A 17662-nucleotide genomic window follows, 5' to 3' on the forward strand; every position below is an offset into this window, starting at 1 on the left:
GGGAAGCTGAGAATTTCCAAACAGCAGCAAACTCCCACTCTGCATCCCTTCTTCACCCCACCCTTTCTCACATACCACATACCCAGTCCAATTTTCCCTTGCAGAGGAAATAAAGTAAAATACATCAATGGAGGGAAATGGGTTGTCCCTAAGAATCATAAAACTATACCTTCTCTTAGAAGGTGCAAAAATGAGCTCTCCTTTTTCCTAGGCAAAACATCAATATTCTGGGTCCTTGATTACTTCTTGACTTAGGAATATTTATAGAGATACCTCTTTATCAACTATTCTAGAAATTGTTTGACTTGAAGTTGAAAAATGACTTCAGGGTATAAAAACTTGGCATTAGTTCCAAGATGTTGACCCTGAATTCTCTTATTTTTAAAGATTAAAAAACAAACTCAGAAATCCTCAATTTTAAATTTGTTCCTTGGACCAAAAAAATGTTTTTCATTTTACATTGATAAATTACTATGTTCCAAAGGGCATTGCTTTTTTTTTTTTCCTTTGGGAAATAAAATAATGTATGTTTTATACTTATATTCTTTTCCTTTTAAAATTAACCTCTAAAAAAGTTACATAAACACACGCCAAAAAGGGACACATTCGAAGAAGAAATGAAAAATGCCAGTGTGTGTATATACCCCCTGTGTGTACTTTTTTAATGAGATCATTATTTTGCATACTGTTTTAAAAATTGTTCTTTTAACTTAAGAAATATGTTCTGAATATCTTTTCAACACAGTGGTACTTGCCAAACTCATGGGACTTACGGTGTATAGACAGGAGAATTTATCAACATGCAAATGAAACACAGCTCTTGCTCAAACTGAATGAATTCAGAACTGAGGCATGGCCAAGGAAGAAGACACTGGTCAGGTGAGGGAGGAACCAAGCTTAGAAGGGGCAGTAGGCTAAGATAGGAAAGAGGCACCCAGGAAACCACACTGGTCATGACAGAGCCTTTGCAAGGTCAAGCAACAAAGTTCATGACTTAGTGACCAACGGCCAGGCAGAGGTAGGAACATTTTACTCTGCCCAAATGAGGGGCCAACACTGGTCATTCTAAGCACTTTATGACCATTAAATATGTATTCTTTCCAGACAATAATCTATGAGCTATATCTACTTCAGGATTTTATAAAAGAAGAAACAGAGGATCAGAAAAGTTAAATAATTTGCCTGAGATCACGTAGCTTGTTAGAACAGGGATTCCAGTCAAGGCATTTTCCTTCCGGCAGAGCATGTTCCCCTTCAACCCATAGTCAAGCTTTATTCTCTATCCAGTGCTCTGTTTTTACAATGTCCCTCTTTTCCCTTTGTACATGTACACATGTTGAAATATAAATTTATCTCCTAAGAGACCTTCACAGGTCTTGGTACAAAAAAATCAGGGTTCTTCGTGAGCGTAATGCATGTTAACTGATCAATCTCGTGGCTTATGCTCTCAGAGTATGTGCATGTGTGTGGAGAGTGTATGTGTGTGCACCCACGAGTCTAGCATACTTTATACAGACATGTATTTGTGAACAAGTGTGTATGTGTAGATGCACATACAAAATTATATACTTCAGTGATATTACTAACCACTGAACACACATTTTCAAAGGCAGGACATCATATCTGTGATAAGTAAGTAGATATCAAACTTTCCAAGAGCTAGTAAGAAATTGGTGGCTAAAAGTTGTGGACACACGAGAAGTACAAATACATCACCATTAAAGAATATCTGATAAAGAAAACCCTATTTTTGAAACTCAGAATATAAGCAGAAAATTCCTTTCCATATATTTGAATTTTATTCTATTTGTGAAGGTACAGTACATAACTTTCAAGAATTCATCTGTTGCTTCAAGAGCAGACTGAGTTCATTTTCTTAAGCATTTTGACAATAAACCAGTATTTGTAACCATTTTATTGATTCCTCTCCCTGAACAATGATATTAGTTATTTTGATTTACAATATGCCACTGTGACCGTACCATTGAGAAATGGGTTTTAAGTCATCCCCTGTGCCCCACCACACAACTGGAGGACTCCCTTCCCGGCTGGTTCAATTTTGAATCTCCTGTGGTTGTACTTCCATAGTCTAAGCCGCTATTTCTATTTTCGCATACTTGGAGTTTGTACTAAGCAGATTCTCTCTAATATCCTTCCTCTTTTTTTACCATTCTCTCATTTGCTACTGAATTCTGCCCGTCTCTTTGAACATTTCTGATAAGAATGATCTTGCAGTAATATTAACATATATCCCCCAAAATGCCTACTTTATCTGAGTCAGAAAGAGTCTTCTTTTAAAATTATGACCACAAATCTCAAATGGGCACTCAGCACTGCCTGGCAATCTTCTCACATTTGCTCAATAAATTCACTTTCCCAGGCTCTGATAAGACTATATAGTGTTTTCTCTCTTCTCAAAACATCCATTACTCCCCACCCCACAAATGCTTTTCATGTCACTACGCTTCACATTAACTGAGGAGGAGAAAGCAATCAGACACAATGTGTCTTGACTCCCTGTTATGAACGTACCAACGTGTATGTCTGTATTCTCTGCTTTCACTAGTATAAAGTATAGGGGAAAAGGGTCCCCAGTGCAACCAAGGCCAATTCCTCTGAAGCAGCAGGGACCTCAGTGGCTTTGTCCTATGGTATCCTCACTACCTGGAAGTGTGCCAAGTTGGAGCTCAGTAAATATAAATTCAATGAATGAATGAATGGGTATTTACGAATAGGAAATGTTCCATCTGTCCTGAATGGGGAAGAAGACAAGAAGCAGCACAGATATTTCTAGGGTTGTACCACATATCTGTAGCATACAGCTTGATAATCGTACAAAAAAGAAATGACAAATAACAAATAGGTGAAGTTCACCTTTGCCACATTTCATTTTCACAGTCTTTGTCTTACTTGGCTTCTTACACTATATCTAATGATTAATGAGCACATTTATAGAGGACTTGAATAGAGCCAGCCACTATCAAATTATTAGTCTTCACAACAATGACAGCTTATATGTGAGGAAACTGAGGCTTGAAGATATCAAGTAAATTGCCCAACGTCAACTTATAAGTGAAGGAGGTAGGATTCAAATCCATGTTTTCTGATGGGAAACCTATACTCTGTCCACTCAGCCATGTTGCCAGTCTGCCCCTGAGACCTCCCTGCAGGTATAAGTCCAACTGAGTTTCTAAGCCAGCTCTGTGGGGAACAGGACTACATTTCTCCTGAAGTCAGCAAGACCTGGAAGTGTCATGCTCTCAAAGAGTCCCATCCTCACTGTGTGAGACATGAAGAGGTGGCCACAGAGATAGGCAGAGAGACATGGGGATCCCTAATAGGACCTTTATATCTAGCCTCCTGCTTAGAGGATTGGATCTTGCTTTCTGTGTCCTCAGTTGTGAATTTTAATCATGCAAGAACAAAAAAGAACTTTTAAGATCACAACAGGAACAGATCTTACTTTTACGTGTGTAATTTGAGGGAGCAGGGTCTATAAGAAAATCACACATACAAAATTTGGCCTGGAAGTTAGTATTTATTTTGAATGGGAGTAGGAAGGGGCCCAAGCACTTGAAAGGCTCTGTAGCTTAAGCTTCATTTATTTCAAGGTAATTATGCCTCTGACCATGGCCCAGCCCTACCTGGGAGACAGAGGTCTGGTGGTTGGGAATCTTTACCCTCCAAGTGGACAGCTTAAATTTGAATCCTCACTTGACCACTTCTAGGTGTAGGAGCTTAGCCAAGCATCAGAAACTTCATGAGCATGTACTTTTTCCTTTGCTAAATTTTTGACCATAACTAGTTCATAAAAATTGTTGTCAACATGAATAATGCATTAAAATTTTGACCAGAGTAAATGCCATATGCTCAACAAAGTGCTCATTAAGGTGTTGCTGGCATTATTAACATTAATGCCGTCTTTTTGCTCACTAGCTCTGCGATCTCCCTGCTTGAGGCTCCACTCCTATGTTCCTTTGATAACTCCTAAGTGCTACAGTACAAGGCATTTGGGATTTGACTCTGTGTCTTCCGCATTGTGGATCCTCAACAATAAGATCTGAGTCCTAGATTCCTGCTGAACCAAAGCTTGGTTCCCAACCTCACCAAGTTGGTGTCATCACATTTTGGCGTATCTATCAGTTTCATCAGAAGCCTCGTTTCTGCCTGTGGACCAGTTAATCCCCCTTCCACCATTTTCCTGGGCATAAACCAATAAAACTAGAAAATAGTAATATGAAGAAAAATGTTCACAATTTTCACAATGTTCACAATTTTAAGTAAACAAAGAGCTAGAATTTCTGTAACTATGGTTAATAAGATTATCCTCGTAGGGTTTTTAAAAAATTAGATACCATAAATATGTAAAAAGATTAGCTCCTCGCCTAGAATATAATGATTGCTCTATTATAGATGATGTAATTATTACAGTATCTTTGCTACTAAATAGCATTGTTATTTCTAACAAGTCAATTAACCTTCCTGGGCCTCAATTTACTCATAAAATGAGGAGGTTGGGCTATAGTTTCTATGATTCTTGCTGGTTCCAAAAATATGTGTATTAGTACAAATACTTGGGATACGAATGTATTATTCTCAACTCAATTTGGAACGTGCCCAATTTGGATATTTCTCTTTGAAACTGATATGTGGAGGAAGAGGAGCTACTCAAAGGAAAACAACATGGCCTTCCTTTTTAGGAAACTTACCTTCTCACCTCTACTATCATACACTCTCACTATGGCAGGTGCTCAAGGAATATTATTTGATGTTTCCAAATTTCTTCTCTAGTAAAGTCATATCAACACAATTCACATTGTTTCTAAAGATGCAATTAAGAGTAGGACGTATGTCCCAGGATGTTGAGGCAGCCTGGTGAGAAGAAACAAAGACTAGACCTGCTCACCCAATGTGGTAGATAGAATGGCAGACCTAGCTTAACAAAAAAAGAATGAATTTTTAGCTTAGGCACACGGTAAATATAGGTGATGGGCAGTACAGATAGTTGTTTCTGATAAAGGAAGTCTGACAAAACGTACTGAATCCATTCCTTGTCAGGTGTCTGGGGCAGAGAAAAAGGTGTCTGGGAGTAGACCTCACACAGAGATCAGTGCAGACAGGTACGGTGAGGAAACTGACATCCAGGCCTATAAAAAAAACTAGAGTCAGGGACTGTGTAGAGACTTCGTATCCTAATCCCTCAGTGGCTCCTCAGTAACCAAAAATAAGATCCAAAGTCCTTGCAATGGCCCTACACGATGTGACCTTGGCTCTCCCTCCATCGCCCCTCCAGCTATCCTGGCTAGTTCACTCTGCTCCAGCTATGTTAGTCTGCCTGTGCTCCCTGGATATACACAAAGCACATTTTAAGGCAAAAATTTTTGTATTTGGTGGTTCCTTTGCCTGGAATCCTCTTGTCCCAAACTCTACTGTGTCTCATGCACTTATTTATTTAAAGGATTTGCAGGCAAATCAGTTCTTTAGAAAGGCCGTTTCTGACTACCCCTATCATAAAGAACACTCTGGTTCTGTCCCCTTGCCATATTTTGTGCTTGTCTCCATAAAATATATTCCCATATATTCCTTTATCTTTTACCTTCCTTCCCCAATAGCATATAAATTATGCAAGGACTACAACTGTGTTCACTATTGGGCTTAGAACAATGTGCAAAGTATAGCAGAAGCACATACATTTAGTAAATGAATGAATGAATGAATTCTATTACAACTATTCTGTCTCCTGTATATATTTGTAGCATTTATAGTTTGTGTCTCAAAAGTTATCAGATGAGCTTGCAAACATGGAGATTTTGTCTGTTTTGCTTATGGTTGCATTGCTGTATCTCCTATGTCTAGAACAGAAGCTGACACTTGGGAGTTACTCAATAAATAGTTTTAAATGTTGTTTACCATGAAAAAGTTCCTGTACTCTGGTTTTAATAAAGGAAATGAATGATTGTTCTGTGATTATGGTAGCAAGTAACCATCAGAACCAGTTTTAAACCCAACCCCGTCAGTCAATGACAACTTCCCATTAGTAACCATGCTTCAGAAAGCCTAAAGCCCTATATAACATCAGCAGGGTTGTGTTGTGAGTGACTGTATCCTACAAGCACAACTATCACTTGTTTAGTGAGCAATGAATCACTTTTAGTTTCAGATACTGAGTGGCAGTCTCCCTTCTTTGGACAGAAACACAATGGTGCCTGGCCATAATCGCAAAACACACAAATAATTTATTATAATCCCAGGCAGGGTTCTAAGCACATACAAATGCTAACTCATATCAATGCACAAAACAAACAGGAGAAGAAAGTGCTCTGATTATCCCAATTTAACAGATAAGGAAACTGAGGTGCAGAGGGTTGGGGTACTCATCCAAGGCCATATAGCTATTACATATTAAAACTGGAATTTAATTATTGCTAAATCTAATTATTTTGATGTCAGAGTCTGCACTCTTGTATCTACACTCTATGGCTTTCCTCTAAAAACTGAAACACACAATGGTATAATTTCAGCAGCAAAGTTTGTCTTAATGATTAGTCTCCCGACCTGTTCAAATGCTTTTCAAAGAATTGCCATTAACCGCTGGGATGGTGGGGTTGAATTTCAAACAGAGAGGTAAGGGTAGACCTCTATGAGATGGTGGTGCTGGAGCAAAAAGTGAAGGAGGTCAGGGATTTAGCTGCCTGCTTTTAATAATCAGAATGGTAAACAACTAGGATAACTGCCCTGGTGAAAAAAATATATATATGCACATATTAAACCTTGGCCTTCCAGAAGTTCATCTATTGGACAACTGAACAGGCTATTGGGTGGTAATGACTCTCTACTACCAAGCTTATTCAGACAAGTCAGAGGAGGAAAACACATCAATTTATGGCTAGGTCCCTCAACCCAACGGTTCATTGTAGTAGCACCTACCTCTAATGATAAAGTGATGTCAGAAAGCAACTACATTATCACCTTTTTTAGCCATTGGACTTTAGAGTGATTGGTGCGTGAGTAGAATAACAGGAGACCTGTAACTTGAATAACTATTTTATAACACTTAGGCTGTGTTTCAAGTTTTTCTTCTGAGGATAATCCATTAGATTTTTCTTTTGGAAAGTCATTTTATCTCTTTGGGACTGTTTCCTCATCTACTAAATGATCAATTTGGAACCGGTAATTTCTGAATGATCTTTTATTCTTTGAAGCCTGGAGAAATCAGAGTTTCCATTATGTGAATTATAGATATACCTTCCCTTCTTTCCCCCTCTGTCTCATTTTTTTGGGTCATTATCATAGCTATCCTTTTACTAATACCTGTACATGGAACTAGAAGAAAACATTCTGTCATATTTTTTTTAAATAATGACTTTTCTATTTTTATAGGCATGTTCTGTAAGAAAAGTTTATATTGTATATGATGACTCTTACTTATCTACATATATTTTGTCTGATTCTGAAATATGTATTTTCTGTAATCATAATAAAAGCCTTTTGGATCAGTGCTATTTTGAAGATAATTGAAACTAATCCATATTTCTTCACTTATCCCTTTGTAATCTTAAGCAAGCTATTACTCTCCCTGAACCTCCAGTTTATCATCTGCAAAACAGAAATAACACCTACAATTTTGCATGGTTGAAGTGATAATTCCAGGGCTTGGCATACGCAACACTTTTTTCACCCTGTTTGTTCTATACAGGTTCTCAAATAAGGTAAGGTTTCTTCCCTCCCTTCCACTCTGTTCTTGATAACTAGAACCACCAGTCTTCCTTCTTCCTTTATGCCTGCTGAGAAAAGCTGAATATGTGTTTTCTGTTGATGACCATCCTGATCAAGCTTTAAAACCCAACTGAGTCTTGTGTTAAGCTCTAAATCAACACTGCATGCACTTACTCCAAAATCCTACTCCAATATGGACCATCTTATTACCCTTGTGCATGCTCCAATCAATCCACCTCATAAATCTCAGACTCTTTCATAAATAACCATCTTCCTGGATTCAAGATCTTGTCTTTCCACAGCAGCATCTTATATTGAATTTCCTCCTTTCTCCAAAATCACCAGCCCTTCTCTATCCTATCTATATCTACCAATCCCACCTATCACACAAAGACAAACCAGATAGACACTGGGCTCAGTATGAGAATGAACATTTATATCTACTTTCTTTTCAATTTTTATCTCAGACCCCAATGAAAGCCTGCACTTGATCTGACTGAAATTTAATGTCAGTTCATTTCTGTTACAAGATTTTGTGTAATTTATAACATGTATCCTTTATAATATTCTTTACATTGTGTTTAGAATAGTACAGTATACACGCTTATGCTTATTAAATAATGCCGGTGATTGAGAGTGTTTCACATATAGAATATGTTCAAAAGAAAAGCTTATGGAAAGCCATTAATGGATCCCTGATTTAATACCTTCTGCATTTCACATAATTATTGGCCATTGTCATCAATTTGTAATCTCTAGGAAATTAAAATTATAGAAAAGGATATGGAGTCTGATGGTCTGAATTTGAGTCCCAGTTTTATGATTTTCTGGCCATAAGTAGCCTTGAGCCAAATTAATTAGCCTCTATAGGTCTAAGTTTCTTTATGTCTAAAGTGGAAATGATAGTACCTACTTCAGAAGATGATGGTGAAGATTAAATAAGATATTACTATAGCATACCATACCACACTATACTATAGTAGTGTTTAACACATACCTGGTAGATAGGTGATCCTCAATAAAACAAGATTAATATTATTTATAAATATTTCATTTTATGGATGAAAATAAGGATTATGTCAGTCAAGTAATAATCTAAAATCACATGAGTCATAAGAAATGAAGCTGTGATTAGAATCCAAGCAAAATAACTTCAGATCCTCTGAGTGTGTTCTCTGAACATACTAAATCTTCTTCCAGTAGTCCCCTTTTATGCATCAATGTTCTTGAAATAAAGGAAAGAATAACAATAAGAGACCCTAAAGAAAATTAAATGGTATAAGCATTCCCTTTATTCCATTCCTAGATGGTGTGAAAGATTTTATGTATAAGTTTTCTAATATCACTATACATTATTTTTATCTTTCTTAAAGATTATGGTTTAGAAAGACTTTTGTGATACTTCAAATATGCATCAGCTTTGGCATACCATTGCATTTCGTGAAGCAGAATGCTCAGAGAATTAAAAAAAGACTCTGCTTTATGAATTTCAATTAAGCTATTTGACATGGAAATAATAGGCCCTCCCAGTCATCTCTAGCCCCTTGGTCCTTATTAAGCACCATAGTCTGGAAACACAGTGATGTTTTTCAGTTGGCCCATTTCTTGACAGATCTAGCACCTCCAAAGTTCTGTCAACAGCACAGAACAATTAAGAACTTGGGCTCTAAAAAAATCTATCTCTGTACATACAGCTAATACCTTGTTTAGACCTTTTGAGGAAGATTGTATTATAGCATTACATATATCTGCTAAATAAAGTGACCTAAATATAAAAGAAAGTTTAATGCTTATTCCAAAAAGGACTAAGGTTATCAGTTGATAACTTCTTGTCCTTTGATCAAAGACAATTACTAATAAAAGTGATATTTTTTTCCAAACCTTGTGTGTTAATGTATTTTTGTGCGATTTTGCTTTTACCAAGGTTGGAAGAAGGACGTTTCATTCTTAATTCAGCAACTAGTTCGGCATAATTTAATACATATTTGGATGAAAAGTAGATATTTTCATAGTCCAGTGTTGCATACAGAAATAATGAAATAGCTTTGTCATTACAATTTTGATTCAGTTTCTCCCTGGAATGTATTAACGGAAAACCACTTTCATTTTTATGGCTGAAAAACAGGCAATTTACTGTTGTGAGGTTTTAGGAGTATTCCAAACCAGCATAGCTCTGGAGCTTCCTAAACTCCTTACTAAGTAGAGAAAGTCCATGAATTTAAAACACTGGCCACTGATATTGTGCATTATCCTCACAACTTTGTTCAAGTTAACACTATTATTTGCATACACACTGACTTGGGGTTAAGGTTACTTTTCCTAAAAATAAAACTTCGAAGTTTAACTAAATCACCAAAAAAGTTAATAAATGATAATATGTTGTGCTTATTTGTTATTGGAACTCTGTGCAAGTTTTGAGAAACTATATCACAACGATGCCTGAAATAGCAGCACCAAATGTCAAATTCTAGAGGCTACAGGAAAGGACATTTCTCTATTCTCTTGAAATACAATGAGTATTTCCCTGAGGTATGATGAATTATCTCACTATGGAAGAGGAGGAAATATTAGTCTAACAGTTGCACTGCATATCAATTCCAAAGTAGGCCATTGATTTCTATTTTATGACAAAGGGTTTGTGCTATATAAATTATCAAATTTTAATTACCCGGTAGACTCATTGAATTTTTGAAATGGAAAGTTCCATGGAGATTATCAGTTCCAGTTTTCTCATTTTAGACAAATAGAGAGGTAAAGTGACTTATCCAAGGTTAGAAAGCAGGAGAGTGGCAGAGGAAATATAAGAATCTATGCTCCTACTATTGTTTTATTTTTTCACATGAAAGAATGTCACTTGCTAAATGTAACTCTCAGTTCATGAATATATGACATGAGTCTATGTGTAGCATTATGTATTTATGCATATCTTACATAGACTGGAATAGAAGGACCCAAGACATTCATGGACCCAATCCCTACACTACTGCAAAAAATGGGAACTCAAAGCACTCAAAGATAAGCAAATACAAATTGTTTAGACTTTTACATTACCAATTTATTTTGAAGTACATTTATTCTATACATATCAAAAACAAAGTAATAACTACATTATGCAAACATAGTAGTATTTTATATAACCTTCAGAAAGTAATGCACATTGCAAATGTAATAATACAAAAAAGAAAAACTACATTCTGAATGATGCCTATGCTGTAAAACAGTTATAAGGTTAGATGAAAAGGTTTAATCATTTAAGAAAAAAGTTCCCAATTACCCTCATAGGGCTTTTAACCTAGGTTCAGAATTTTCTACTTAATACTCAAACTCTTTGATAGGACATTTGAGCAGACAAAAATAAGAACGGTGAAAGAAATTGTTATCTCCTCAACTTAGATATGTAAAATGGTAGTGGAGGAAGGGGAGTCCTATGTGAAAATAAATCTGAATGAAATGAGAGTCAGGGTTCTCTTCTTTTTTCAAGAAATTTTCTCAAATCTATGAAGATGCTATTTTGCTATTAAATATTGTTTATCCTTTTTATTAAAGTTAGTCTGTAACTTTAGAGTGTGCAATTCTGATCTGCAGATTTAAAGCATATTCAATGACATATATTAGTCTATTTATTAGTTTTATATTTCCAGCTAGCAAAGTATACAATTAACTTCAATATTGTTTTGAAAGGCTTCTCACTCTAGGCTTCACTTTGGAGAGAAGTCGTATACAGACTTCAAAATGGAAAGCACTACTGCATTCTGCCTCTATCAACTTGAACCCATTAAATATAATTCTTTCTTAATGTGGTTATCAATATTTTACCATTTAAAATTACTTCCTAAATATAATGGAAATCAGATATGGACTTATATTGAAGTTTCTGAGAGAGTACATTCTCTCCATAGTATTAGCCCAACGTCGGCCTGGAAAATGCTGATATGGTAAAATATAAATTATGAAAAGGAAACTGTTCATATAAATCAGTGCAGTTTAGAATGTAAGTAATTAGAGAAAAGAAAAATAAATAATTTCGTGAAGCTTAGCAGCCCTCAGAAGAAGGAAACACAAGTTCTCATATGGGAGAGTGAGGGTATCTGCTCCTGAAATAAGCAAAACCAATTCTAGAGTAGGTGTCAGCACAAAATCCAGAATAGAAGCCCTCAACATAAGGGCTTAAAGAATGACCACACATCACCCGTGAAATAAGATAGAACAAGTCACTCAACAGAGCTAGGTATTCTGATAATTATTCCGTATAACCGTCAGTCTCAGAATAAAAACCAGTACCTTAAAATGGGATGTCCCAATCACATTTCCCAGGTAAAATAATACACACTAATGAGCAGAAAAGGCAAATAAAGTTAGTGGTTTCACGACAACGTATAAGATCAAGTTCATTTTAAGGAGCAGTGATCACTTCCAGAATTTAGAATTGATCCTCTTTTTAGAACTACAAATGTTTTTCCATCAGAGAGGGCTGCCAAAAGCATTCTGCAAACTTACTTTAAAATTAAACAAACACACACAGCTTTCCACCATCCGCCGCCCCCTCCCCCCAATGGGAGTTATAAATGTAGGTTTCTGGTAACCTACATCAGAGTGACACACTTTAATTTGATGGTTGATATTTGTAAATGCAATCTTATTTATGTCACCTTGTGTCAGCCATTCTCTAAAGGACTGGATGAGTTGTGGATGTAAATACATGTATAATGTCTTTGCCTTTTTACTTAAGTTTAAAATTTGAAGCAAGAAGAACATCCAAACATAACTACGTCAAACATCATCCAGAGATGCTTTTAAAAAATGCCATGCCAACTTTAGAGAAACAATAACTGGCTGTATGCAAACATACTCTCAAATATGTTCTGAGCAGTAAGAAAATAATAATCCAAATTTACTCAAATTCTCAGAGAAACATTTAATTCAAGAAAAGGCACAGGCAAGTTCATATATCTTATTTTTTAAAGAAAGAGATGATTGTTAAGGAGAATAGGAGAATGAGTCTCTTATGAATGTAAACAGCAATACTTGAAAACAATTGATTATTTGGGGTGTATGTTAAAGTCTGTCATATGAGTTGGAGACTCTTTTCTCCTTAGACTCTCTGTTAGTATGTACAATAGGTAACATTACAAATATTTCTCCAGATCACCGTCTTATAAAAAGCTTGTCATTCTTAGCCTCCGATCTTAAACCATAAGAAATTATAAATGTATATCCATTTCCATTGGTGAATGCATTTTTGCATAGCAAGAAACAAGTGCACCTCACAACATACCCTGATAAAATTTACTTATATAATAAAAGGGGGTATTAGATAAAATAATTGAACATCACAGGGACTAAATACTCTCAGTATAAGCAGACATGTCCATTAAAAATCCTTGATTTCTTCAGTTTTGGTTCTAACATTTGATTCTCAGTGTTTCTCACAGTTTTAACATTCTTTTACTGTGAAAACATTACTGCAACTTACAAAAAGTTTATTTTATTAATCTTTCCTACCCTGAAAAATCTGGCTTTCTTCATGTCCACCCCAGAGTAACATTTCTCTGATCTCATTTCAGGTGCCTCTTACATTTGCTTAAGAAATTTTCATTGCAAAACAGAGAATTTTTAGAAGTCACTAAAAAGCACTCCCTTACCTTCTAAACCTGCTTCAATCAGCCCAAACTGTTCCAATAATTTAACAAAAAGGACAATGACGATCAGAACTGCTATCATTTCAAGCCCTTCCAAGTTCATGGTCAGCTAGGTCATGGTCCGACCACAGCCACTGAGAAGTGCTCTTCTGCCTGGCTTTCTTTGGAAAGCCATTAAACTACATTAAGGCTACTGCTGGAGAAGGGAGAAGGGGAGGAGGATAGAGCGCATGAGAGAGAGAGAGAGAGAGAGAGAGAGAGAGAGAGAGAGAGAGAGAGGAGGGGAAGGAAAGGAGATGGAGAGGCTCAGAGAAAGGGCGTGAGTGAGAGAAAATGCATTCATCCTGTCGGTGTAGCAGAGGCCAGAAGTGGCAGCCGGATAAAGTCGGGCCTGTCAGAATTAGCAGCTTCCTCGTTGTCACTCTTACACAGAGAGACGGCCACGCATGAAGTAACGTGCAAATCACCCGAAGACCCAGGAGGTCACCAGGAACGTCCCGAGGAAACACAACACGCAGCGGAGATGGCTTGGCGGCCCCGGGACTCCGCGCCCGCGCCACCACGGTGGCTTTGTTGGGCTGGCCAGTTGCCTTGGAAACAGCGGAAACTAACTAGGGGCTGGACTCCTGCTGCAGACAGGGACCAGAGCACCGCACCTTGAAATACGAAGAAAAACCTGAGCAAGCCTAGTGACAGCTTGCATGCAGCTCTTCGGGAAACATTGTTTACTAGTCAGGGAAATCAGTGTGCATTTTGTCCCAACTAGCTGAGTAAGTGCAGAGAGAAACGAGGCTTAAGGGAGTCTTTCAATATTGACTTTCTTCTTTTCAATGAGTTGCCTTACCCTAACGCTCACTCTTAGTCATCACAAATGAATATTCTGTTCTGAGTAGTCACTATCACACCATTTCAAAGCACAAGTGTGATAAACTACCAGGTAATGTTAATATTTGTATAGTATTTTAGAATTTAGCAGCTACCTTTTATGCATTAAATAATCACCATTCAATACACCTATATATATTTATATAGATACATATAGATATAGATATATGCACACACATATATGTGTTTTTCAGTGTGTACCCCCCATGCTTTTTAAAAAAATGATTTAAGTACATTTCCCCCGCTCCCCTCCCCAAGTAGTGTGGTTTGAGCAAAGGACTGGAGGTAAAAAAACAAAACAAAACAAACAAACAAACAAACAAAAACAGAATGAGTGTGGGAAAAGGTAGCTGAGCTATCATGTAGTGTGTATGAACAGAAGAGCCAGAAAGTTTGAGAAGAAAAACAAAATCAAAAACAAAATTTGCCAGAAGTTTTTGACTCTGTCTTACACAACTGTTTCCTGTTTTTGTTTGTTTTCTCCTAACACTGCCCAAATAGATTAGCCCCACGATGAAATATAGAATTAAAAAAACAAATAAAAAAGCAGGACATAGAAGCATCTCAGAAAGCCAATTCAAATCTCCTATTTCATAGATGAGCAAACTGAGGACTGAAGAGAACAAAGGACATAAGGCAAAGGCAGAGAATTGTAGAATGTGAGCATCTGTCACTTGTCATTGGCTATTGAGCCAGTTTAGTGTAATGGTTTAGAATACGGACTCCAGAGCAGGTCTGGGACCTCTTACTAGCTATGTGGCTGTAAGTAGGTTGCTTAACACCTCCATGCCTTCATGTCCTCTTCTGTAAAAGGAGCATGATAATAGCACCCAGCTCATCATACTGTTGAGGGAATTAATGAGTGCCATTTTTAGAACAGAGTGAGTGCTCAGTTACTACCAGCACTTGTTTTTATCTCATGTCTCCATGCTCTCTTCATACCATGCATCATCTACTCTGGCTAAAATTTAGCCTTCCTCTTATCATTCTCTCAATCAGAAACCTTCCATGACTCTTTGTTTGCATGAAGTTCAAGCTCCTGGTCTGTCCATGATCTGGTACCAGCTTGAGGATTGCCCCTCGTTGGTCTTACTTCTGTTCATACACAATACATGATAGCTCAGCTACCTTTTCCCAAACTCAATCTTTTTTTTTTTTTTTCTCCAGGCCTTTGCTCAAACCACACTACTTGGTGTGTGTGTGTGGGTGGGGGGGTGGAAGGTGGGGGGAAACAAAACTTTTCCACACCATCTCTGTCTGTCAAGATCCTAAAACCCTTCCATGAAACTTTTTCCAACCAGAATTGGATAAAATCTCTCCTTATTTGTGTTTTTATGGAACTTTTCCCACTTATGATGCATTATACTGTAGCCACTTGGGTATACATTCTCTCAGCTAAAGGGTAAGCTTGCAGGGGGCAGAAATCATGCCTTCCTTATCTGGACACCTTCCACAATGCCTCCGTGGGGGACACTTTACACTCTATAGATGTTTGTTGGATAATATCAGTCACTGTAGACTAGATGATTATCATACACCATATGCTCCTTCCTAGCCACTCTGAAAATAGACATAATTAGATAAGATTTGCAAGGTGAACACTAAGCCTCGGAGAGTTTAAGTAGCAGGTTCAAGGTCACATAGCTAGTGAATTATGGGACCAAGCTTTGAACTCTGATTTATTTAATACAAAGCTTATTATTTCTTCCCATTATTCCACACAGCTTTAAATGAATTAAAAAGCCAAATATTGTCACAAGTACTTATCAGCATAGGAATAAAGGTTACACCTGAAATGATCCTTTCAAACTGTTTTGTAACACTCCAATTAATCCATTAACCTTACTAACTTTGGAACATGAAAAGAGTTCAAACTAGTAGTTAATTAAATGCATGGATGTTTCTTCCTGCTCATTCACAGGATTATTATTACTTAAACACACATCACCTCTGAACTCCAATGGGATTATTTCTAGGTTTTGCTATGACAAAGAACTCTGGAGAGCCCTTGGCTTGCCTCACAAATGGATGTAATTAGTCAAGTCCTTTGTGTTCACATTTAAAGTTGACGACCTTGGGCTGAGAAATGTGTGCAGGCAGGGAGCTAATGAAGACTGCCAGAGTGAAGGTCTTTCCACCCCGCCTGGATGTTATAATTATGGGTTCCCTTTTTGCTATGTTGCTCTTTCCAAGGTCTGAGGGTTTTCCTTTCCTCATGTTTACCTCATTATCTCAGACCTTTGCCTTTGCAGTCCCCTCTGTTGGAGTGCTTTTCCCCAGGTCTTCCCATGAATAAGTAACTTTATTTAGATCTTAGCTCCAAAATCCCCATCACAGAAAGACCCTTGCTAACCATGCTATGTAGAACAGCCTCTTCTTCTGACCCTAGAGTCACTACTTTCTGAATCAGTTTTACTTTTCTTCAAAGCATTGTCACCACCTGGCGTGTATATTTGTTTACTTGTTTATCAAATATCGCTTCTTCCAGAATTTCTAGAATATAAACTCCTACCTTTGAGGGCAGAGCTTTTTGTCCACCTTATTCACGGTGGTACCCACAGTTGTAGAATAGTGCCTGGCACATAGGAGGGAGTGACTGGTTGTTGAATGAATAATCTGACTGATCTTTTCACCTAAAAAGCTACCTTCTCTCACTGATCTGGTGGGATCCAATTGCCTGTTATCTAGAGTGCCTAGTCTGCCTGTGGACCTTGTGAGGTTTCTGAGTATTTTTAGGAGGAAGCACTCTGAGGCGTTGAGGAACCCATCTATAGCAGGGTGTATTCCTATCACTTTGCTTTAAGGTGAGCCGTGAGCACTGCACACTGGAGGATCTTGGCTGTGTTCTACCCTCAGCACTTAATGTGAATATTGTGGTTCTTGCTGATGTGAATAATGAAAGTAATACAAGAAAGGTAGCAGAGAGGGTCTCCCTGCCCAGATTATCTTAAAACCCTTGGTAAGGAGGGTGAGAAGTACCTTGGACAGCATCCACTGTCATCCCTTGGTTTTCAGCTGAAAGAATACTACAGTCTACATAGGTAAAGTGACTTGGCCACATATGCAACCCTTAGTTTTGAGTCAGAGCTTGGATTCAAACTAAAATATTAATCCAATATCTTTTCTTCCTATAGGGAATTGAATTCCCTTTTAAAAGAGAAACACTAAGAATGTCCAACAGAAAAGAAGAAACCTGAGCACTGACCCCAACCTTTGACCTCATTCAAGTAACTCTCTAAACCTCAGTTTTCTGGTCTTCAAAATGGGCCCAATGTCCCTCCTTTAGCAGGTGTTGTGAGGATTAGGCACAATAATACTTGTAAATGACAGTTAATCTCCACAGAGCATATACTTTGTCAAGCAGTTGGATAAGCACACAGATGGTCTCATTCTTACAACCACTCTTTGAGGAAGATAAAGAT

At 37.4% G+C, this 17662-nt stretch overlaps 1 protein-coding gene across 4 annotated transcripts in view; it reads right to left on the reverse strand.

The window, feature by feature from the left end:
* Positions 1 to 17662, reverse strand: part of KCNIP4 (potassium voltage-gated channel interacting protein 4) — a 1084926-nt gene that overhangs the window by 474977 nt on the left and 592287 nt on the right. The window contains exon 1 of one of the 4 annotated variants that reach the window (XM_045550454.1): positions 13359 to 13541. The exons of the other annotated variants lie outside the window; for them this stretch is intronic. Within the exon in view, the coding sequence (XP_045406410.1) occupies positions 13359 to 13458 (100 nt within the window). The 5' untranslated portion in view covers positions 13459 to 13541. Of the gene's footprint in view, positions 1 to 13358; positions 13542 to 17662 lie in introns of those variants that run through there. 4 annotated transcript variants of the gene reach the window in all.

This window comes from Lemur catta, chromosome 4, assembly GCF_020740605.2.
Source record: "Lemur catta isolate mLemCat1 chromosome 4, mLemCat1.pri, whole genome shotgun sequence".
Lineage (NCBI taxonomy): Eukaryota > Metazoa > Chordata > Mammalia > Primates > Lemuridae > Lemur > Lemur catta.